This window comes from Halichoeres trimaculatus, unplaced genomic scaffold (assembly GCF_033239565.1).
Source record: "Halichoeres trimaculatus isolate MK-OKI-2021-1 unplaced genomic scaffold, fHalTri1.1 fHalTri1_scaffold_19, whole genome shotgun sequence".
Taxonomy (NCBI): Eukaryota; Metazoa; Chordata; class Actinopteri; order Labriformes; family Labridae; genus Halichoeres; species Halichoeres trimaculatus.
The window spans coordinates 14,760,396-14,784,363 of NW_027437197.1; the positions used below are offsets into that span (position 1 = coordinate 14,760,396).

Consider the following 23,968-nt stretch of genomic DNA (forward strand, 5'->3'; position numbering starts at 1 on the left):
TCTCTGGACCCTGGAACAGAAAATAGGAAGCAAAGCAGAGGCAAGATTACAGCTTTCTGCTAGCTACTTGTAAATGCATGCTAAGGTAATTGGTTCCATACATATAGAGAGGGAGGAATAAGAAAAGAGGAGTCTATTTGTTCTCACCAGAGAGCAAGGATTGAAAGCTAAATGCTAACATGAGTGATTTGCATCAACCAGGAGAATTCATGACAACAAAGCTGAGGTATGGACTGCTGCAGCAGAGAGCACTGGGCTCATACCTGTAGGATTGGGAAGACACGAGAGGGTTCGTCATGCACCTGAGTTACATTTGATGACCTCTTCGGGGAGTTTCATGCATATTTTGCTGCATGGTGCTTTGATTAATGTGAGAAATGCAGAACAGGCTAAGCGAACAACAAATGGTGATTCATAAATTAGAAACTTATGTACCTGTGCTTTCAGCAAAGACAGTGCAAGACGGTTTTTGTGTCGTGATTCTAAGAAGGAAGTAAGAATACATTTACCAAACTTCTGTTTTATCTTACTGAGGATTTAAACAAGTTTTGATCGACCAGCGAACAGACGAAGTTGAAGTTCAGTCTGTGTTTTATAAAAGCTGGAACTTTTTCTCAAGGAAAGAATTTCAGCGATGAGCGAGAAGACATACTCCTTTGAGCAAACAGAAGCTGTGAAAAGCTGTGAAAGTTGTTAGAAGATTAAGAAAAATAGAGATGTGTATCATCCACATAGCAGTAATATGTGAAGTGAAGTGCAACGCTTTACAACCCACAGAGTCCCTTTCTGCTTTAAAGAAATTTCTGAAGACTCATCTGTTCAGGGAACACTTAGAAATTAAAGCTGACCCTTCTCCTCTTTGTCCTCAGAGGTAGAATGAGTCAGAGGTTCTCAGATCCAGCTCTTAGTGAATATTTAGCACTGATCATTGAATGCTGTTGAAGGTTGAGCTATATTATTGCAGCGACTAATTGTGGTTAGTTATGGCTGCATTATTCTACATGGGAAAACAAAAACTGAAAATTATTCTTCTTGAACTTAATGGCATCACCTGCAGCCAAATAACTTGAAGGACTTTGTCGCACTAACTACATTTTTTCCTTTCTTTCTAAATTCTTGCCTGTGTTGTACATTGATTTGTACAAAAGCATCTGCTAAATGAACTGTAGAAGTGCTTTTCAGATTTTTTTATACAACACATTCAAAGTTTATGCGATAAAGGGTATTTACTTCAGAGAATGAGAACTCTGGCCTCTAAAAGTGTGTCTGTCCAGATGCGTTTTTCTGGCTGATGAAAAAAACACTGATTAATTATTGACCTCAACTTCAAAAGGCTTCAGAAAACAAGATTATAATTTCAATTCCTCCCTCCTGCGTCTGGAAGCAGTTCTGTGGACTAAGATAATGATAATAACCAAAGACCCTAGTGTGTGTGCACACGTGTGTGTGCACACATGTGTGTGTGTGTGTGTGTGTGTGTGTGTGTGTGTGTGTGTGTGTGTGTGTGTGTGTGTGTGTGTGTGTGTGTGTGTGTGTGTGTGTGTGTGGTGGGGGTGGAGCTGGGTAAGTCGAGCAAGATTAATTGTGGGGGATGTAAATTTCATTGGTCACATGCAGATTGATGTCAATTTTAATTGAATTAAAACAATGTGAACCCTGGCCTGCTGGAGTCTGTGAGAACGTCTGGTGAATAGTGATGAAGAGCGGGGAGGGGGGGGCTGAGAGGTGAAGGGTGAGGGAGTGAGACAGAGAGCGGTTAGTTAAATGATGAGAGTGACAGATGACCTTAAGCTAATGAGCTGTACGAGCCCACACACCTCTGTTTCATGAGTAACTTAGTGAATCTGTATCCATTAAAAGACTATCGACCCAGAAGTCCTGAAGATAATCCTCAAACTTGAGTTTCAGCTCTAAATGATCAAAACGTGGATTCAAAAGCTTGGGCTGCGTGCGCATGGCCTCTCATGGCTGTGATTGACATATGTGTCTACGTCCACGAGTGCATACATGTGTGTAGGAGGAGTCAACTGCCACAGTAACACTAATCTCAGGTGTGATTGTATCAGCTCCTCCCTGAGGATGTGTGTCAGAGTGTTTAGTGTGACCACACAGCAGCCGGTGTGTGTTCACACAACACTGCAATGTACAGACAGGGAGATGGAGGTTTGAAAATCTCATTTTTTTAACCCCACACCTTATCTCACCCTGCCCGCTCCTCTTCTCCTCCGCTTTGGAGGATAAAATCAGGGCTAATCACCACCTCTCCATCCACCTTTAGAATAGATGGAAGAGAGCGTGAGGAGGTGTGGATACTGAGCTCCTTTTTACTCCTGTGTCTGCAGCCTGCTTTTACTTTTCATCTTTTACTTGTCCTGCATATCTAGTATCTTCCTGTGAGGGTTGGGGTTTGGGTTATGGTTAGGAGTAGGTGGTGTGGAAACTAAGCTCCAAAGCCAACAACTGACTGTGAGGGAGAATTATTAATTCCCTTAGCTGCTAGATGAAAAAAAAACAACAACAAACCATTGGCTAACAAGTTATAGATTTGGTCATTTTTATTCAACGCTTGTTCATCAGCTAATGTTTTAATGTAGTTAGCTGGAGTTTTGAACTTAGGAAGATTTTTTTTTTTTCATTTTCACAGTTTTTATTTATGCTTTAAACTTTAAAGCGGTTTGAGACCGCTTGAAAGCAGCGGTCTCAAACCTTTTTTGTGCCATGGACCAGCTTAATGTCAGACAATATTTTCACTGACCGGCCCCTCTTCTGTTTCCTCACTGGCTCTTTTACCCTGCCCCAAGAAACTTTCCAGAGATGTTTGTTTTTTCCCCATTTTGCTAGCTTGGGGGTTTGGTGTCAAAAATGAGCCATAGACAGGTATGACAAAGAGAATCTGGTCATTTTTCAAAATAACACACAGTTCAGAATTGGATGACAATGAAACTGGAATAATGCTAGTTGAGATCATTTCATGTGCAGCCCAGTACCAATTGACCCACAGACTGGCACCGGTCCGCGGTGCGGGGGTTGGGGACCACTGCTTTAAAGCCAAATTTAAGGCTCGTGTCCCTGTTGAATCTTTTATCATTTCGTATACTTAATGTCTTCTTCTTTTCAGTGAGCTAACAGAAAAAGTGTCAGACATTGAGAAGGTGTAATGTCCAGAACCTGTATGCATGTCCATGCTTGGCCCTATTGTAAGGTTAAATGGTCTTTGTTGTGGGGGAGGACATCATATGGCATGGGTTATTCTAAAAGTTTCCAAAGGAATGCTCTGGTACCTGGTAAACCTGTGCAAATGGGCCAAAGCAACATCCACTAAGCATCTGCAAAGACTTAAATACTCCATAACCCAAAACTGATCCATAAACATTTTGGAACGTGTGGATGAAGATGACATAAAAGCAAAGCTCTAAAGCAGCTTCACTGCTGTAACCTTTTTTTTATTTTTGGTCCACCAAGTGTCCAAGAACAGCTGGCAAACAGGGTTTCTAAACCTCGACTCAAACACTCCCTGTGGCGAAGTAACACCAAGCTGCACAGGTAATACTTCAGCTTTGGCCAAATGAAATAAAAAAGTAAATCAATCAAAAAGTCTGAGTCACACGTGTGCACTCAGGCTGTAATGTTTTACAAGGTTGTGAAGTGTCCATACGTCTGAAGGTGACCCCAACGCAAGACGAACTGTGAGGAACCTTTTACTGCGATGAGACAGTGTCCTGCATCACCTCCCCACACCTCAGCTCCTCATTACACGCACCGGAGCAGTCAAACACACACACACACACACACACACACACACACACACACACACACACACACACACACACACACACACACACACACACACACACACACACACACACACACACACACAGATGTACATACGTAAGCATGTCGTCCTTTCTCAGATGTGAGATCTCGCCCGGAGAGGCAAGGGCAAAGTCTGAAGCATGAATCTTAAATGTAACTGTGCTGGGAGAAAGAGCAAACTAACAAAACATCTGCAGAAGTCACATATTTTACTCTCCCACACACACATTGTGTATGTTTATTCACATTGCATAAAGGCAGCCTCCACTCTCACTGCACGTTTTCTACAAGGAGCAACGCGAGGAAGATGATTCCTCTCCCCCCCTCGATTCCTTCTTGCCCCCTGCACTTCCAATTCACTGTGCCAAATGGTACATTTACATTGGTCATAACCTCAATCACCATGCTCACAGGCTATGCTGAATGTGCAGACAGACATTTCTACAGTGAAGGGGGGATGCAGACAGAGGTATAATGGGAGCAATAGATAGAAACGCATGCCTGAGGCATCCATCAAACCAAACGACTCCATTACAGTAAGTCCGACAGAGGCAAACGGTAATGTGCACTGTGATAAACACTGGGATAATAGTCTGTTTATAGTCCTGGACACACTGTTTCTGCTGGGAAACACTGGCAGGGAATACAGATAAGATACAGGAGTAGCAACCTCTCTATCTTCACCGTTCCTTCTATCTCTCTTCTCCCTCTCCTTCGCTATTATCAGTCGCTTTCGCTCCCTTGTTCCCTTTATCCCTTTCTGCTCACTCTGTATAATATTTTGCTTGCGACACAGCACAGAGGGAGCCGCATACATCAGCCGAACGGGCCTTTTATCTGCTCTTATACTATTGTAGCATTACCATCACAGTGCTGGAATGAGGCCTGGGAGAACCATAAAAATTGAATAGAAATGATTCAGATGTACTATTTGAAAAACAGACCTATCACAGCAGACACGCGTATCAGTGTGCATACATTCAAAGCTTTAAGAAGACATATAAACAAACAGGGGCACACAGAATAGCCCATATACAATGTGCACGTATAAATTAGTCATAGCCAGGTCCCTTCAGCTCAGCCGTTGGTTCCCTCACGTAGCCGATAGTAGAAAGAGGTAAACATACCAGTCGACTAATCTGACCACACTCCGTGCTCCTCAGAGGAGCGAGGAAACCTGCAGCAGCTATGAATCAATTATAAGAGTACACAAAAAGGCACTCTCTTTACAGTTGGGAGGTGGAGGTGAAGGTCTTCAGAGGCAGGAGAGGGAGAGTGAAAACAAAATCTTTCCATCTGTTGATAATTGTATTTTTTATTCTCTACGCCCAGAGCTGCACAGACTACGCCGTGCCGCGTCCACCTGCTCAGAACCAGATAAGAACATTTAAATGCACCCTGACGTAGAACTGAGGAGGACATAAAATAAAGAGAAAGAGGGGATACCTTTTTCTGTTACATTTCTATTAACCTGGGGAGCATCAGCGGCTGATTAAGGGGCTCCTGGATCAGAATGATGTGGGTGAGTCTGTGTTTATGCCCGTAGTTAACCTCTATTACAAGTGCGACCTCGGTTCAGAAAGCAGCTCTTCTTCTGCTTTTAATGGAGGCTTTAACACCATGAAGCAGAGGTGAACAGAAGAAGAAAGACACACACACACACACACACACACACACACACACACACACACACACACACACACACGCATTCACACACATGCATGATTCTCAGTACAGTAGAGTCAAAGCAAAGGCCAGAGTCTATTGCACTATATTCAAGATCAGTTAAACTTAACGACCTCCTTCATCCTATCGGCCTATCAAATAAACTACAACATTAGCCTGCGGAGCTAGGACGCAGTTTGGCCTTTTATGCTCGCCATCCCGGCAATCCTGGCTTTAACAGGTCGTGATAAAATGTGGATAATCTCACGCCCACTTGAGGGGATGATGGTGTAGGTTTATTAAAGGAAATGAGCCTTTGGCATGAGTGAGCAAATCTAATTTTGCCAGGATGCTACAGATTTGAAGAGGAGGTACCTGGTGGTGTGGTAATAAGCAATATGTTGTGGTGATGTCGAGCTGGTCATATTTTTATAGCTTGTTGATGACGCAGAGCTGCTGACTGAAACAAGCTCATATTGCAATCTTGTAAGAAAAAAAAAAAATCCCTCCGCTGAGCTGTTGACGCTTTTCTGCTGCTTCTGCAAGTTTTCTAATAAATATGGGACACTGGGTCAGTCACACTCAGTCAGCTCACAGGCGGTACTGAACATCTTCTTCATTTTGGGGCATAGATTATTTAATGTGCTGCAAGGATGAGAATCAACTGTGAGACATCTACCTGCTGCAGGAGACGCTGGAGAGCAGCGCATCTTGGGTGTCAAATAAAATAACTTCATGTGTTTTGATGAGTCGATGACATTTCATTATGAGAAACATGCATCGAGGTACCTGTGTGGGAGGTTTTTATGCAGCTTTTTATAGGAATGTGTCCACAAACGGCACATTTGAGCATGCAGGCGTCACATAAAGGCTCCGTAGTAACTTCGCTTGGTTAAGGAAGAACATTGGAGACCGATGGAAAACATGTTTGGAGTGACAGAAAAATGAGAACAAAATTACTTCTTTCTTTCTCCCTGACTTACTCTTGTTCACATGCTTGATTTGACCGTGAAGGTTGCTGTTCCCAGTTATATATATATATACCCAATCCTCAGCTCTTTCCATTTAACAGGCTTATACTCTGAATACATACATGAATCATGTGATTTCTTTCAGCTTCTCTTTGTTTCCTTCTCTCAGCATGGTCAGTCTCTCCTTGTATCACCAATGTGAACTGTGTGCATTTATTACCCTATAAAGTTTTTATGATCATTGTCTTTATGGGACATTGAGGTCATGCTGACAGGCAAACATACACATGAATAACGTCAAATTAATTACACCATTTATCTGACATCATGGCACAAGCTTCGTAGCTGCTGCCAAAGTGTGAGAAAGACTTGGTTTGTCAACAAATGAGACTTGCTGGACAACATTTGAAAACACTCTTTGTCCCTTTTAATCCTGAAGGACAGCATTCATAGCCTTCATTAGTTGGATGTTATATCTGACCAGCATTCAATATTGATATCTCTTAACATGCATGTCCCTGACATAGACAAACCAAACACAAAAGAAGAGAGAAACAAGGCTCTAGATTGGCTGAAACAGCCCTTTAAACTGAGGCAAAAGCAGAAGAAACAAAACAGACTCAGAACCAAACCCTCTTTCTGCTGCTTGGCTTTCACACTGCATAAAGCGATATGTGACCCATGCATGTGCACAAGACCTTCTTGTTACAATGCTTTAGAAAGATTCAAAGTCACAGCGAGCACTTGGGAGTGTCACACCGTGATGGTAATAGTGATCAAATGAAATCCAGTCCATCTTCCTCCTATCTTCCTCATATTTATCGAGCCCCAGCGGGGATAAAATGCCGGATCATCAATCATGAGAGCGGCCAATCTGGAAGCCACATCTGCAGGATAGCACTCCAGCCTCTTCCCAGAGTGCACCATGCTCAGGTTGAGGTGTGTATCATCCTGTTTTGTAGATAGCAGATAGCAGCTGTATCCTACACCGTTATCATCCCACAAGAGCAATGACCGGGGATGCAAAGAAACACCAAACAAGATACTAATCAAATGCTAACACCAGCTCAGGTTCTTTTCAAAGGAAGGACTGGGATTTCATGAAGTATAGCAGGTATAACATAAACACTCATGTAAGATTGTGGCAGAAAGTGAGGCCATATGGACACAATTTTAAGCTTTGAGTCAACAGTCTTGCTTCTTACAGTAAGACACTAGACACTATAGGATTCCCAATTGATCTTTTCAACTGTTTACCAAAGGTGTTCCACAAGGACGAGCTCCGGGTCCTGTGTTTTTTACAATATGTAATATGTAATATGTTTTCATGCAGCTTAAGAAATCGTACAATGAGCTCAGTCAGCGCGAGATCTGACTATTAAGATGCTCAACATATTCAGATACAGACCATGCTATGTGTTCATTTTATCTGCATTTCTGTATGTATCCATGGAGATTACAAATACTTGCCAAACTGAGCAGTACCGTTGGAAACCATAGGGGGAGTGTTGCTGTTACTACCTGATATGAAGCTCTAGTTACACAGGAAGAAGAAATAACACCAGTGATGTATTCAACAGCCTCACTGACCACTGCCCCCCACAACGCTGCATCCGTTTCTGTCTTTCATGCAAGAGGTACTTTAGCAATACCTCCTGTACAGTGGCCATGTTTGTTTTTTGAGTTTATTGTCATAAACTATTGACTCTGGGCTGCTTCCCCCCCTGCTTGTTGTAGCTGAGTGAGACATTCTCGGCCATAAGTCAGATTCTCTTTTCTGGATATATATATATGCAGACAAGACTAGATCCCTGTTGTGACTTTGTGATCAAGCTACGACCTCGGTCAGACCGCTTTGTGCAAGTAAACATTGAGCGTCTCTTCCTTTATAACAGACTCATCAATATGCAGATGATGCCAATCTTTAGTGCTCTGATGACTCTGCACTGCTATTGGGAAACTATTAGCCTTGAACAAGAGCAGAATTCACCCTTTTATAGTCTCTAGTTTCATATTTGCCTTTTTTCTCCTAATACTGTGAATAACTCTGTGTTGAAACCTTGATTTATCCATTTTAGATAAATCACGATCAAATGGATAAAGCGTGATTGAAGAACACTGAATCCGGGACGGATCAAATCACATTTCATTGAATCAAAGCATGTGGGTCGATTTGTTGTTTGATTTAGATAAGAAACAGAACATGTAGCTACATGTCGAAGTGATGCAAACACAGAGCAACCTGAGGGCGCAGTGAAGGGTGAAGCAATGTGGGAAGATTTTTGAGCTTAAAATTCAAATCTATTAATCACAGTGAGATTCATTCAACATACAAATCATCCCAGGCAGTAACAAACTGATGCAATAATGAGTTTCTCTTAAGGGGGAGACTTTCAGATGTGTTTTTCTTTATTGGTAATGAGTGAAACAAACTAGAGATCAGGAGTAATTCATTCATTTCCTAAAAAAAATTACAGAGCACAACAGAACAACAACCGGAGATGATTTGAGTCAAGAAGCAGTAGAGAAACTGGATGAATCAAACAGACCTGCACATAAGAATGGTGTTTGCTGTGAAATCTGGAGGCTGGATTTGACCTTTTCCCTGCACTTGACCTGGCAGAGCAGGCTTGGATTGTCCTATCCTCAGGCTTCACCCTGGAGTCCACTCACGCTGAGCAACAACCAAATGAATGCACCTCTTTGTCATGTGCTCACCTGAGCAGGCCGAAGACAGTTAGAGAGATGGATAGGAGCAGAGCGAGCAGCGCAGCGTAAATCTCCTGACCTTGGTCACTGCTCTTTTGCTCCCCCTGTGTGGAGGTTTAGCCCACAGCCTTAAATATTTCAGCACTGCTCAGTTGGCTGGAAAGTGCTGAGCTAGAAAAAGGGATAGAGGCCAGGCTACAGCATTCAACCTCCCCCAGCAATTAACACAGCAGCAGGACATCACTGCAGTGCTCAGCGTAGTGTGTGTGTGTGTGTGTGTGTGTGTGTGTGTGTGTGTGTGTGTGTGTGTGTGTGTGTGTGTGTGTGTGTGTGTGTGTGTGTGTGTGTTTGTAAACATCCATTCCTCTCCTCAAGGGCTTCTAACTGTTAGAGCTCCCTCTCGCCGGACAATTTTCCTCAACAGAGAGGAACTTGTAAAAGAGGCACTCAACAACTCTTCACACTCTTTGAGGACTCACCTGTTACGGTGAGCTCGGTCGTCCTCCTCACCACGAAGCCGCCAAACTGAACTTCACAGGTGTAATTCCCAATGTCATCTTCCTTCACTTCCTGGATTGACAGGATGTCTTTCTTCATGATGATACTTGCACGCCACTGCTTTGGACGACACTCCTGGAAGTAAGAAAGGATGAGCATGTCAGGGTTAGAACTTCTACCCTGCAGCAGCAGATTCAGACTTTGATGGAAACAATCCAGAACTGTCATTCTGGCCTCTGACAATCTTTATTTCTTTTTGGAGTCTTCAAGAGACATCGGTTCTAATATCAGCCTGTCCCATTAGATGAAACTCCTCACAGGAGCTTGAAATACTTATTTTACAAGCTCGGAGTGTTGGACCATCAAGTTCATGTCACTGAGCTCATGTTCATCTGGGAAAGTCAGCGGGGTCTTGTGACTCACACACTTTTAAGTAACACACACCTTTAGGACCTTTCAAGTTCATGTCACTGAGCTCATGTTCATCTGGGAAAGTCAGCGGGGTCTTGTGACTCACACACTTTTAAGTAACACACACCTTTAGGCCTTAGTTTGGTTCTGAACACAGTCTGAGGGAAACTTTTTAAGGTCAGCCCGACATGATATGTAAAGCTCTTCCTCTGCTTGATAACAAATCAGATCTGTTAGATTTAAAGTGGTCTGGGCTGTATGGAGTACAGACGTCAGCGCTCTCTAACGTCACTAAGCATTTAGTAAGTGTTTGAAGTGGTCGGATCCATGGCTCGGCTCTTACAGAAAAACCATAAAGAGTAGAATGATAAAGCTAAGCCATTATCCTACTTATCTAATCAGGATTTATTGCACTGAACTAAGTATTCTCCATTCAATATTCCTGTTGTGCCACAGAGGACAGTGAATGTTATTTACGTTAGTCTCCACTGACAGAATAAGTGGGTTTCTGTTGTGTCTGTGAGTATCTGTATACGCAGGCACAATGAGCGACTCCATGACATGAATCCTGTGTCCGCAGCCCCTCGATGCTGCGGCAGGAACAACGATGGCTCTGCGGATTCCATTCCAGCTTTGCTCCCGGCAACCTTCGAATTCAATCACCGTGGCTCCGCAGTGGTCCAAATAACTCTAGGTTCCAGCACTCCCAGTCATTACCCAGACCATAATTGAATTCAGGAAAAACCTAGAGGTCGAGCCCATCCAGCTAATCTACCGCTGATCTGCCTGTGATTAGTCTGGCCTGAGCCCTTCCCTGGGATGCACTTTGATGCCCGCAGGCTGGGCCTGACCTGCGAAAGACAGGAGCCCAGGTGAGGGAGGAGAAGGTGCACACTGCATAAAGATCAGGGACAAGGAGCAACTAGAGGACATCCACCCAGTCTGCAGGGCACGAGAGTGACATTGCTCTAATTTCTCCTTGAACGAGATTTCTGTTCATCTCCACAAGCCATCTCTGTGACCTCCTTCTGCTCAGTCCTTAAATGACTTCTCCTGCACAGAGGCACTTATGTAATTCATTGGGATCATTTGCATCTATACATAATCTTCCTAAGTGATCAGGACCCACACTTACAACGAGGCTTTAAGCAAAAACAGGAAAGAAATTAAATGAAAACAAAGCAATAAGCATGTAAGGGTATTTCTCAGCCTTACAAGAACAAAGACAGACTCCGGCTTTATTACTTTACCAAAAAGCTTAAATATCTGCGTTCAAGAAGCAAAAATAGAAGATTAATGAACCTTCCGGCAAGAGTACAAATGATACATTCATAAAGCTTTAAATTAATATCAGCACAAAAAAACAAGGACACGTTGTCAGAAAGAGAGCCTACCTTGTACCAAGTGATGTCAGGCTCCTTGCCGGGTTCGACGTAGTCGTCGATGTCAGGACACAGGATGTCTTTACTCTTGCTGAGCTCTGCCTTCTCATTTAGTCTCATGTTGGAGTTGTAGCAGAGGTTTGTGTCGTTGTCGGCCACCGTTAGAGACATGGACACCTTCATGCAGTATGTGGAGTTCCTGTGGGAGGAGATGAATGAGAGCAGGATCTTTAGGATGGGATGTATGTCTCTGAAAAGTATCAAAAATAATAAGGTTCACATCTCTGAGGAAAGGATAACTGAAACATCTTTTTGAGGAAAACCAAAAAAAACACATTTGCATATTTGTGTGTGTGTGTGTGTGTGTGCGTGTGTGTGTGTGTGTGTGTGTGTGTGTGTGTGTGTGTTACCACCACACATATGCAAATGAGTGTTCACTTCTGTTCACTCCCTTTGATACTCTTGTTGTTATTTTTATCCTCATGCATCCCTCTGCAGCCTCCAGCCCCTCCCCCATCAGTTTGTGGGGTTAGCAATAATGACGCGTTCAGCAGCTTTACCGAGTCAATGACTCACGCTCACCACCGCTATCGGATTTATGGGGGAAGTCAGCTGGGCCTGGGAATGCTAATCAGATGAGGGGATGGGGGGCTCATGACATAAAGGAAGAGAAAGCTGCTTGGTCATCACATGGAGTTAGTACCCGCCACACAACGACAACCTATCCGGACCGCCCTTCATCTCACAGCAAACGACAACACACTTCACCTTTGATACACACTGACCGACAGAATAATGCCTCTATGTCTTACCTTAACTGCACCGACATCTTGAAATACTTCTAAAATCGTTAAGAACAAGTGCCCTTCACGAACTGAAGGCCAAAGGTTGTCGACACCACAGTAATATTTGCAACTACTGCCACCCTTTCTACTTTGACAGTCTTTTTCACATAACTTTTGGATTCTACAATAAAAAGAGAAATTCTGATGTACATTTTACAGTCATGGATATATCTATGAAAAATAACACCCTGCCCAATCTCATTCCCGTCAAATAGCACTTTATTAAGATCCCCTGCTACTTGTGAGCTCCTGGTGTTGAGAAACATCAAATAACTTTAACACAGACTTGTTGCAAATGGAAGTGTGTTTAAGGTGATGATTTGGGGTGCTGTATGGATCTAACACAAGGTCTGAAAGCAGGATTTGTATTTAATATATATTTTTTATTGTTATTTTGATTTACAGCTGAGACAGTGGACAAGGAGTCTTTATTTTGCAGTAGTAGCTTTGTATGATTTACAGCTCAAAATCTTCCCTATTTTTCTTTCTCTGGAGCTTTAGAAAAAGCCTTATTTCAGGCTCTTAATGAAATGCTTCTTTTTGGCTGTTGTCTCTTTGAGGCTCCCCCTTCCCTCTGATTGGCTGGCCCTCTCACGGCCTGTCCGTGGCAGAGTCAGTGGCTTAATATCAACACTGTAACAATGCAGCTGCACTGGGGACCAAACATCGCCTATCGGGCCTATGAAGGAAGAAAAGTTGGTGCTGTAACGGACTGGGTGGGTTGTTGGTGTTAGATAATGGCAATGTGTTATAGGCCTGGAAAGATACGCCATTCTCTCTCGCAATTTTCGATTCTATTACGATTTTTGGGTGGCTTATTCGATTCACATTGCAGTTCTTCAATCTTTAAAATTTTTGCAATTTATTTTGCTTTTTTAACACCAGACCATGTGAAAAAGTTAAATAGTGATAATAATGTCTACAAACTTTAGCAGGAGCCATATTTTCCCATAAAATGCACAACATGTTAGCCAGACAGAAACATTTCACCCTCTGCTGGACAAAAGTGGTAACTTTTTTTTCAATCTAGTTTATAAACAAAGACTAAAATTAAGGATATGAATTTGAAAAAAATTAGATTTTTTTGACAAAAAAAATCCTAAATTTTATATTGTCAAACAAAGAATCCAGATATATTGTATATCCATTTTTTTTTCTAACTCCTAATGTGTTACTGCCAATATGAGTTATTTTGTGTTTGAGAATATCAAGGTCCAGTGAATGCGTCACCCATGATGGGAGGCTCAGCAGCCAACGTCTGTGAGTTGTGTGTGTTCTCTAAGAGAGTGATGGGACACACTTGTCTAAGAGTTAAACAGAGAGCAAAGTGTTATTTGTTTTTGCTTGGGTACAGCCAACACTAACTGGTATAAAGTGGTTCAATAAACTGTTATCATCAATCCGGATTAGGTCTCAGGGTCTCTTTTGCAGATGCCACAATACCACTGGTTAAACGGCTCTTTCAGTACTTTTTAGGATAGTGTTGTCAGAGCTGGCAATCTCATAGGGCGAGGGCACAAAACATATTTGCAACAGGGCCTTTCACCATGATGTTGCACCACTGGGCAGACCATGGGTTTTGAGGCACATGAACCAGTTAGGAGACCCTGATGTAATGACCTCACCAATAGCAAAAGATCTCAAGAAGATCTTGTGCTATTTTTTGAATGGAGTGTTTTGAGCAGTTTACAGATTCATGGATTTTTAAGATTATTTAGTATGACTCATCTCCTTTCCTTTAAAAGTAAAAAGTCACCTGTACGAGTGTCAAGCAGCTGTGGCTCCTTGTTCATACGTGACCCAAGCGATCATTAGCTATAGCATTACGGCTCTCCTGATCTGAAATGAGCTCAACGCCATAAAAGAGATCCCGAACAGTGACTCCATATTGCTTTATAATAAACGTCTGTCTATGTTTCTTTCACTGCTGCCCGGCCCAGCCTGGGTGTGATTTGACTTGGTCAGTCAACGGGTGGTTGGAACAGGGGGCTGAGCGTGCAGCCATATGGGCTTTCATTTCATTTCATTACATTACATTTACGGCTCACCAGATGCTCCTATTCACTGTAAATGACAGGGTTTCATATGATCTACTCAGGTTATGGAAGCAATAAGGGAGTCACCTCTCTCATATAAACACCTCTGACCTCTTGGGATCATAAAATCCAGACGGACACACACACACACACACACACACACACACACACACACACACACACACACACACACACACACACACACACACACACACACACACACACACACACACACACACACACACACACACACACACACACAAACACACATTTAAGGACTAATGTGGCTATGTGCAGCAGTGGAGATGTGCAGAAGAGGAATAGTTCTTGGAATGACAATAAAAGATACTGTATGCTTCTACAGTATAGGAGATGACTTACAGGGCTTCCAGAAAATGCTGTAGGAAGCAAAAGTTAGATGCAAGATAATGCAGCAGAGTTATGCCCTCTTGGTGCTGAAATCTCAAATTATCGACTGGATGCCTGCTATCTAGAGGGAAAGGAGTGGGAAGATCTGTTGTGTGGGCTTACAGAACACACTTAAACAAATATATCTGTGTAAGAAACAAATACGACTCTGCAAACACGCAAGATGACACATAAATGCGCCAACACTCACACACGTGCGAAGCTAAACTCCCCAGCTTACTGGCGATCAGAAGTGACCTCTCACAGTCATGCACCTGAGCCATCAAGGTCTCCAGGGAGCCAATAGGAGACTTCCCTACATGTTAAATATTCACAGCGGGCACCCTGTGGCATTGTGGGAAGGTGTCAGGAGCCGTGTTTGATTGATGGACAGCCGGGGGTCGATGCACAGTCCTGTGGTGTCTTTCACGTCTGTCACATTCTATTTGAGAGTCGTTGGTTTGGATATTAATCTGCAGCTCACGTTACCCTGCGATTCTCCACACATTATTAACCCACATGTTGGAAAATGTGATCATGGGGAGAAAATAAATGTGCTTTTACCCACTTCAGGACACAGACTCATTACAGGAATTATTAAAAAATCATTTGTCAGGTGAAAGAGAAAGCGACTGTGGCAGAGTATGTGTGTGTGTCTGTATGTGTGTGTGTGTAAGAGACAGAGAGAGGGGGTGATGGATCTGAATCGATGTTACAGACCTTATGTGAGGTGACATGTAGAGGAGAGCAAGGAAAAAGAGAGAAAGGAGAAAGGAGGCGCAGAGATTGGTATGTAAATGAAGTCACCTTCACATGAAAAATGGTGATTAGACTTAAAGAAGGACAAAGATAACCATTCACACATGTTTAAAGTCACAATTTTATATCTCTCTGTGAGGAAAAACATCTGGAGGGCTTCAACGAGAATCTGAACATAACACAGATGGATTTACCTACATTTAGAGATAGAACGAACACGCCCAGAGCTATTGAAAAGCATCCTGCCGTGTACGCTGTGCAGGCTGAGGGTATTAGAGCAGTGACAGTTTTTTTTTTTTTTTTTTGTTCTGTTGCCTTTTTACACTCTAGCACACTGGGTTTGAGATGAAACCATGAGTCTGGCTCCAAAGCAGTGACTATCAGCAGTAATGTGAGGGTGCTTACATCAACATCAGATTGGTTTGTGATTCTGTAGCTGAGGACACAGGAATGATCATTTTGGAAACAGCTTAGTGTATTAGTGCAACCTAATTTCTGCTGCTTTGTGGCTCTCTTTCCTAACTCACAAACACCAGCACCAAAATTTGTCCAATAATCATGTTTATAGTCAGAAACACTAAAGGGATGGTGCACAAATGCTCATGCAATATCTCCAGCGTTGTACTAACTTCACTGTGCAGCAAAGCAAAAAAAAAACCCAGAGAACATTAGATTTCAATATTACTGCAAGGAATGCATCAAACTATCCACTGAGAACTGGCAGTGTTTGATACTTGCCTTGTTAAAAAGCAAACATTCAACAAATAATCCACCAGGCTTCAATGTCTATGGCTGATGTTAATCCAGCTCTTTCATATCTTATCTTTACCTCCAGAAAGCTAGAACACCAAAGTAGCTTGTCCACAGAACAGACTTTTTTCTAGCGTGTTGGACAAGCTACATTATATACTTCATGGTTAAACCAAGCAGCTGTGCAAAAAACATGCAGTTCCTCAAACTCCCACTTGAGACTGGTTGCGAAAGCCAAAGAATTCCCATTACAGCTCATGTTAAGATACCTCTATGTGCTGCATGATAAAACACATTTCATGCCTGGTGAGGAAAATTGTAGCCCTTTGATTTTTGTATTACTTGTACCAGAATTCATTATTTTTTGTGTCTTAGCCACATTCACCTGGAAAGTCTAGAAAAGTGTCTTATATCAAGATATTAGAAGACAAAAAATTAGGCCTGAATAACTCACAAAGAATAAAACAAAATCTGCCACTGGTTTAAGAAACATTAACTTTATATTTTCTCTTATATTTAGAAATACTTCAAGGTATCAGGAATTAGTATTCGAGTCAACTATCAGCTGAATTTTTATTCCAAACATTGGTACTGGTCTGAGTATCAGCCCTCGTCTTCACAATCAGTGCATCTCGGAGCATCCCAGTGCTTCACTGAGTTGCCTTGAGCAGGACTTATCACATCATTTATTTGTTTGTCTTGGCGGTATGGATAATGAATACACTTTACTGCTTTGTTTCACTGTGTTTTAATCCAATTAAGGGACTGGAGGTTTGCCAAAAATGCAAATTCATAGAATAAACAAATGTATTCCACATCAGTAAACACGTATTTACAGAAAAGCCAAGTGTTTATGACGAAATGAAACAGATAGTAGCCAAGCTGATCAGAGCCGCTGAATTAGGTCTGAGGACTAATTGACAGTGAAATAACTTTATTGAATATGACGCACTCTGTGCATGTTTATTGTGTAGAGCTGCTGGTGCTGGTGTAAATGTGCTTTTAATTGTATTTATTGGGTATAAAAATAGTTTTTAAGGTGAATTAGATTCAAAGACAAGAAAGGATCCTGAAAGAAAGTTATTTTTTGGGCTTTTATGTCTTTAAATGGATAGTAGAGAGGGCAGTGGATAGAGCAGGAAACAGAGCGAGAATGGGGGGGGACATGCAGTTGAGGGGCCACAGGCTTGATTAGAACCCAGGCCACTTGCATGAGGGGCAACCCAAACTACTCGGCCATCTGCCAGTGGATCCTGAAAAAAAGGCAAACTTTATGACTCCTGATCCTAGATTTCTTCCTCTTAAATATGTAAGGAAACACCAGATTTGGTCACAAGGAGGTCCTCTCCTGGTTCATGTCGGGCTTTTAAACCTCAAAACTGTCGACTCCTTGCCTGGTTCTACTCATGATGTCCGTTTGTTGTTGTCCAGATAAGTCCCAACTGGTTTAGACATGCTGTGTGTCATTTTTAGGTGGTTTCTGTTCATGACTTACTGTCTCGTTTAATCTGCTTTTTTCAAATTGATGTGTTACTGCTCGAGCATCTGGCAAAATTGGGCGGCTTGTGTATCTGATGTGCCTGCCGGAACAAGGATGTAGCTGGAACACAATGGAGCAGATCCAGTGGCAGTTGCCACATTGACTTGGATAGAAACCTTTATCCTACATTAGGCAAAGGAAACCTTTAGCATTTCATCTGGTGTATTTTGGCCATTGTATCTTTTTTTAAATGCTGTTTTCCTTCTCTTTCCTTGTGAAAACGTGGGAATGTGGAAAGAGAGCACAAGAGCATAAATATAAGGATGAGTTTTCTTGGAGGTTGAGAATATAAAGTTGAGTTAGTTCTGTTGTTACAGGTGTCTATCCGTAGTGATGTCAGAGGGGAAAGGGTTTTGACAGGAAGTATGATTTACCATATGAGTGTACTGTGTAACATATAAATGGAGAATTTTTTTTTAAAAAAGAAGGAAAAAAAAGGAAAATCAGACTCCTGCTCTTTGCCAGAGGGGAGTTTAAGGTGGTAAAGTTTGGGTTATTATATGAAAAAAAGTTTTAGCACGATTTAAGCTCACACCTCACAGGCAGATTTACACTATTTTGATCACAGCATCAGAGAAGTTAAAAACCTCAACACAAGTGGACCGAGGAGCTCAAAGATTAAACCCCACTGAGCTCTGTTAGAAGGAACTCTAAATAATCAAAGATGATATGAAACAACGCTGAAACAGAACTTGGAGGTGTTTGTGCCAAATTATTCCTACAGAGCACAATAATAGAAATTAGAATAGGCCGGGCTATCATCACACACAAACACATTCCCCTGGTCACACTCCATGTGTTCTGCAAGCCTCTCCGGGTCTTTAAGGGGCCTTTAACGGAGTTTATTAAAAACTCTGTGAGATGAGGAGCTGCAATGAGCCATTTATTGAGGGATGTTCTCCACTGTAAAGGTTAATAAGTTACTGACACATAATTATGCATCCTGTATTAGGAGAGACTCAGTAACGGCCCACTAAAGTGTGTGTATGCTCCAAAGTGTGTGTACTCTGTTATTTCTTTCTCTATACACCTCTGCATTTTATCGTTTACACACAAACAAAGGCATTCACACACACATGAGAGAAACAAACACAGCTTTACCCACGAGTTTTAGAAACCATTGTACAGACAGATTTAATATGAGATGAATGGCAAGTCATTTTAATCGCTGTCCCATCAAGTAAGAGGGTTAAATTTGCTTAAAGGATTGGATAATTTCATCAGAGGTGAAGGTAAATACACCAGTTTAAGGATCAAATAAAAGCCACCAAAAATTATTCATTGCCATAAAAATTTGATTACACCAAGTTCATGTCGGGAAAACAAAAACAAATCAAAAACAGATTAATTAAATTTGCTCTGAGGCTATTTCTGTCTTTTTTTTTTCCTCTCCCTCTTACCGTAACACGCAGGAGTACAGGCCGGCGTCCTGGAGGTCAGCTGGTCTGAACCAGATGGCGTCCTCCTCCTTGCTCATACGTATGCCGTCAAAAGAGATTGGCTCCTCGAAGTCGCTGTGTCCCAGGCCAGAACTGCGGTACCACATGAGGCTGAGGCCAACACTCTGTGCCTGGCTGTAGTTGGCCCGGATGTAACCATAGAAGAGAGCGCACTTCAGACGCACGGGCTCGCCCTGCAGCACCCGGTACTTTAGGTAATCCACTGACCAGTCTGTACAGCCATCCACTGCAGAGAAAATCAGAGACACATCGGGACATTAATGATAGATACAACTGTTTTACAACACAACACTTTATATCAGTAAGAAGCTTCAGGATTGTGTTTTCTTCTGTGCAATGACCATAACAGACACATCCCCCCTCCTCTCTTGCCTCCTCAACGCTGCTCACACATTCAGGGCATGTCTTGCCACCTTGGCCTCTACAGAGACAGCTCAGACGCTACCCTGCAAGATGCAAACATGCAACTACTGTAAAATGTGTGAGTGAACTGCCAAAATATCTCCAAAAGTAATGTCAAGTAGGGCCCCTCCAAATGCTGAGGGTGCAGAGGCGCTGCGGTGCCACTGAGTGCAAAGCTAGTTCATTAACTGTGAAGATGCCTGCAGCTCTGTGTACCTTGTCTAACAGCTCTGTGAGCAGATATTCATCCTTTGGGACAGTTTTTTGTCTGAAGGTTACAGGCAAGCTATCTGTCATGCAACTTATCAGGGACATTCTGCTAATGTCTGCTGAAATTATCAATGGATCTGTGTTAAATAATGGATTATGCAAAGGTAAAATAATAAAAGTGAGACTATTTCAAGATCATTAAAAAGTCCTCATAGGGACTGTGATGTAGATTAGTGTATAAATGTATAAATGTATCTCCTGGCCTAGTTAGTGGATGAAAACTCAGACAGAGACAGGATAACAAACAGAGAGCTAAAGGGACGTTCAGAAATCAAGACACCAGCACAGCCCCCACAGGCTCAAGTTCCAACACACTGATCCTTCTCAATTCCCAAACTCCACCAGAGGTTAACCTCTAACCATCCATCACTCTCCCACTAATCAGCCTCATTTGTTTATCCATCAGGTGTGTATCAGGGAGTATATGTAACCATGGAGAGACAGAGAGATGGTAAGATAACGTGCAAACCCCACGGTGTGCCAGTCTGTGAGTGATACAGGGCCTCAAAGGGACAGCAATGCTTGTAATTAATACTCTTAATTGCAAGGGAAGTAAAGTGTGTGTATCTGTATCTGTGTGTGTGTGTGTGTGTGTGTGTGTGTGTGTGTGTGTGTGTGTGTGTGTGTGTGTGTGTGTGTGTGTGTGTGTGTGTGTGTGCGTGTGTGTGTGTTTGCATGACTGTGCATTCCCTATACGACTGGTTGTCTGCCTAATTATGTCTGCAAATTACCAGTAGGCTTAGCCACCGGTGTGTGTGTGTGTGTGTGTGTGTGTGTGTGTGTGTGTGTGTGTGTGTGTGTGTGTGTGTGTGTGTGTGTGTGTGTGTGTCTGTGTGTGTGTGTGTGTGTGTGTGTGTGTGTGTGTGTGTGTGTGTGTGTGTGTGTGTGTGAGTGCGCTTACAAATGAAAGTGAAGGAAACAGAATGTGTGTGTGTAAGGGGGGGTGTATGTGCCAAAGCCTGTCTAATTATCACTCCAAATAATGAGAGCAGGGCCCCTATAGATGCATACAGGAACACATGCACTCCATGAAACTTAAGATTTGATTACGCAACTGATAAGCATCTTAATGAAGACCAGGATTTATCATTTAAAAACACAAGACCAGCGGTTAAATTATTTATGTGTCAACTAAATGCAAGGAAAAGAGGTTTGTCATTGTTTCTGTGGACATAAGAGGGATTTATTTGGTTTTGTGTCATCCTAATTTGAGTTACAACAGAGGATAGTAATTGTATAAAATCTAGACCAATGCATTCTCTCCATTGTGACATTTAAGTGCATTTCCACTGAAGGCATAAGGTGAGTCCTCTGCCCTCTTTGCATATCAATCTGCTAATCAGCAGGGACGGCTGAAGCTCCATTCAGCCCTCTCTTTATTCAACCTCCACACCTCCGATGGATGTGACCTCTGCCGTGCTCTCACTCTCTCCATCTCTGCCCCTTCGTGCAAAAACAAAAACGCTCCTTTAACGAGCTCGTATCCTGATTCACAGCGACAGAAAACATTCGGGGTAGAATGAAAACATTTCATTCAAACCCGTCATTTGCTTTCAGCTCGCATATTTGTGGACGAGCCGTCCAAGAAGAAATGCATTGGAGCAAACATGTAAACAAAAACAAGGAACCCTTTCAGTCATAGCAGTCCTCCAGAGGAGTTTTTTTAATCCTGTGGCTTCAAAAATTGTTCAAAACTCAGGTTAAATAAGGATCTTCCAGCAGACTTTCAAGACCACCAATACTAAACATGCCCAGATTACAATGGAGTCAGTGGCGGCTGCTGGTCAGTCAAAGAGGGGAAGCTCATTTTTTTCCAGCCTACACCATAAATTTATTTATTCATTTATTTAAACGTAAATTCTACCCTCTGTGTCAGCTTGCTAGCAGCTGGAGCTACTACGTGAGACTACGACAGGCTGTAAGTGTGTGTGACGGGGGTAAAGCTCCGCAGCTGTAGCTGTAGCTGCTTATTGGTGAAAAGAGGGAGAATCTCTACACACAACGCTCGTCGTTTTTAAGAAAGGTAAACGGGGATTGATAAAGCCTCCGGATCAGTCCAAAACAACTGACTGTAAAATTCAGAAGATGCTCCGGTGGAGGGTTATACTTCAAGATCGCCAACTGGCTCGTTTCACTGTCAATCAAATAGGGATTCAGCCTCTGACAGATCATCCAATCGTCATGCAGAAGCCCAGCGTCTGGGCCAGCCCACTGCCTCATAGACCCCCAGAGACGCTGAGCGTCCGATGGGCGGAACAAAGCCCAGCGTTTATCCAATGACAGTCCAGTTTCCACAGTGGAACAACCCACTCTACGCTTCCCCACTGAAGTCAGAAGATGCCCAACGTCCAACTGTGTTAAAGTGCTGAGATGCTGCGGGGATGAATGAGAAGGAGGTCCAGCCAGTTACTTGTGATAGGTAGCTGAACAAAAGATGAAGGAATTCTAACGCATATTTTGTCAATGAAATGTAAACACAGCCGTACATATCACCACTTTTTTGGGGGACATTTTAGGGGAAACGGAGCTTCCCTTGCAGTCTTAGAGCAATTGTCACTGAATGGAGTAGGTCATGAGCCAGAAGTTAGCTGTTAGCTGGTTGGATGTGGTTCACTGATGACCCATGTAAGATTTAAGATAAGCCGAAGAACAAAAATGTACTTGTGTGCAGCAGAACTCAACATCAGGAGTTGACATTCTTTCATAAAGAAGATGTTTTAACCTGTATGAACACTTAAAACCTATTACATTTCACTACAATCTGTCTTAGAACTGAATCCAAAACTGTTAAAATAAACACTTGTAAAAAGGAAAACAAGGAACTCTTTTATTCCCCACAGACCTCCCAACGGGACTTGTCTAATACGGTGGCCTTTATGTCGGAGGGGAAACCATATTTACGTCTGAAACTCAAAACGGTTTTATCAACTCAATTAGAGCCTGACATTTCCCAGATCCCCACGCTGGGCCAGAAAATCAATGCTTCCCGCTGGAGGAATACTGCAGTCCTCACCTCTCACTCTTTCTCTCTGCTGACAGCACTCACACACACACACACACACACACACACACACACACACACACACACACACACACACACACACACACACACACACACACACACACACACACACACACACACACACAAACACACACACACACACACACACACACACACACACACACACACACACACACACACACACACAATCTCTCATTTTTTCCCTCTCTGTACCTCTGGGACGTCACGCCTTTAGTAGCAATTCTGTTCAGCAGCTCTTGGACAAGAACATACAGTAAAGGATGTTCCCATATGGACAGATTCCCACGCAGCTGTCAGACTGAGGGATTCTGGCCTCCACTGAGTCCTACTGCAGCACTGTAAACTGCAGCACTCCCTGGTCTGCTACTGATGCCCTGAACACTGCCACATGACATGATGAGTAGAGCAGAGGTAAGGATGGTGCAAAGAGAAGAGCACAGGGGGAGGGATGTCAAGCTACAAGACAAGAAATGAAGAAATGTGCCTCTGTCATAGATCAAAGTGAAACTTAAATCAAAACCAATGATGCACTTTAACGATGCTGGATGTTCAAACTATTCATGTGCTGGTATAAAACAAGCACGGGATCTTCATGTTATCAGCACCGCCCTGTTGGTTGTGGCTGCCTTGTGTCTTCAGTGATATTTTTACTATTTTTCCTCCTATTTTTGTCTGGAGATCTTACATGTAACCATGGCAATATTGTTTACATGTGAACTCAGCTGTTAGCTAACTGGTGCGAGGCCTGATGATTTCCCAGGTGGGGTGCCAGAGGTGAGGAGAAGGAGGTGAGAATGACGTGCTGAAACTGAGGTGAGAGCTAAGAAGTGACGACGTTGACCTGTTTTGACCATTGTTATTGGAAACATATAATCTATCTCCAAAAAGATGAACAAGCAAGCTCTGCTAATCCAGCAACTGAGATTCACAGGGCTATTCACAGACATGGCTAACAGAGCTAACAGCAGACACCAACACCACATTGGAAGAGCTTCACCTGCTGTGA

At 42.7% G+C, this 23,968-nt stretch overlaps 1 protein-coding gene across 6 annotated transcripts in view; it reads right to left on the reverse strand.

Moving 5' to 3' along the window:
- The window catches only part of il1rapl1a (interleukin 1 receptor accessory protein-like 1a), a 185,570-nt gene that overhangs the window by 94,968 nt on the left and 66,634 nt on the right, over positions 1–23,968 (reverse strand). For all 6 annotated transcript variants that reach the window (XM_074694841.1, XM_074694837.1, XM_074694839.1 and 3 more), the window contains exons 3-5: positions 19,188–19,473; positions 11,462–11,648; positions 9,638–9,791 (exon numbers count right to left, since the gene is read on the reverse strand). In XM_074694841.1, the coding sequence (XP_074550942.1) occupies positions 9,638–9,791; positions 11,462–11,648; positions 19,188–19,473 (627 nt within the window). The remainder of the gene's footprint in view (positions 1–9,637; positions 9,792–11,461; positions 11,649–19,187; positions 19,474–23,968) is intronic.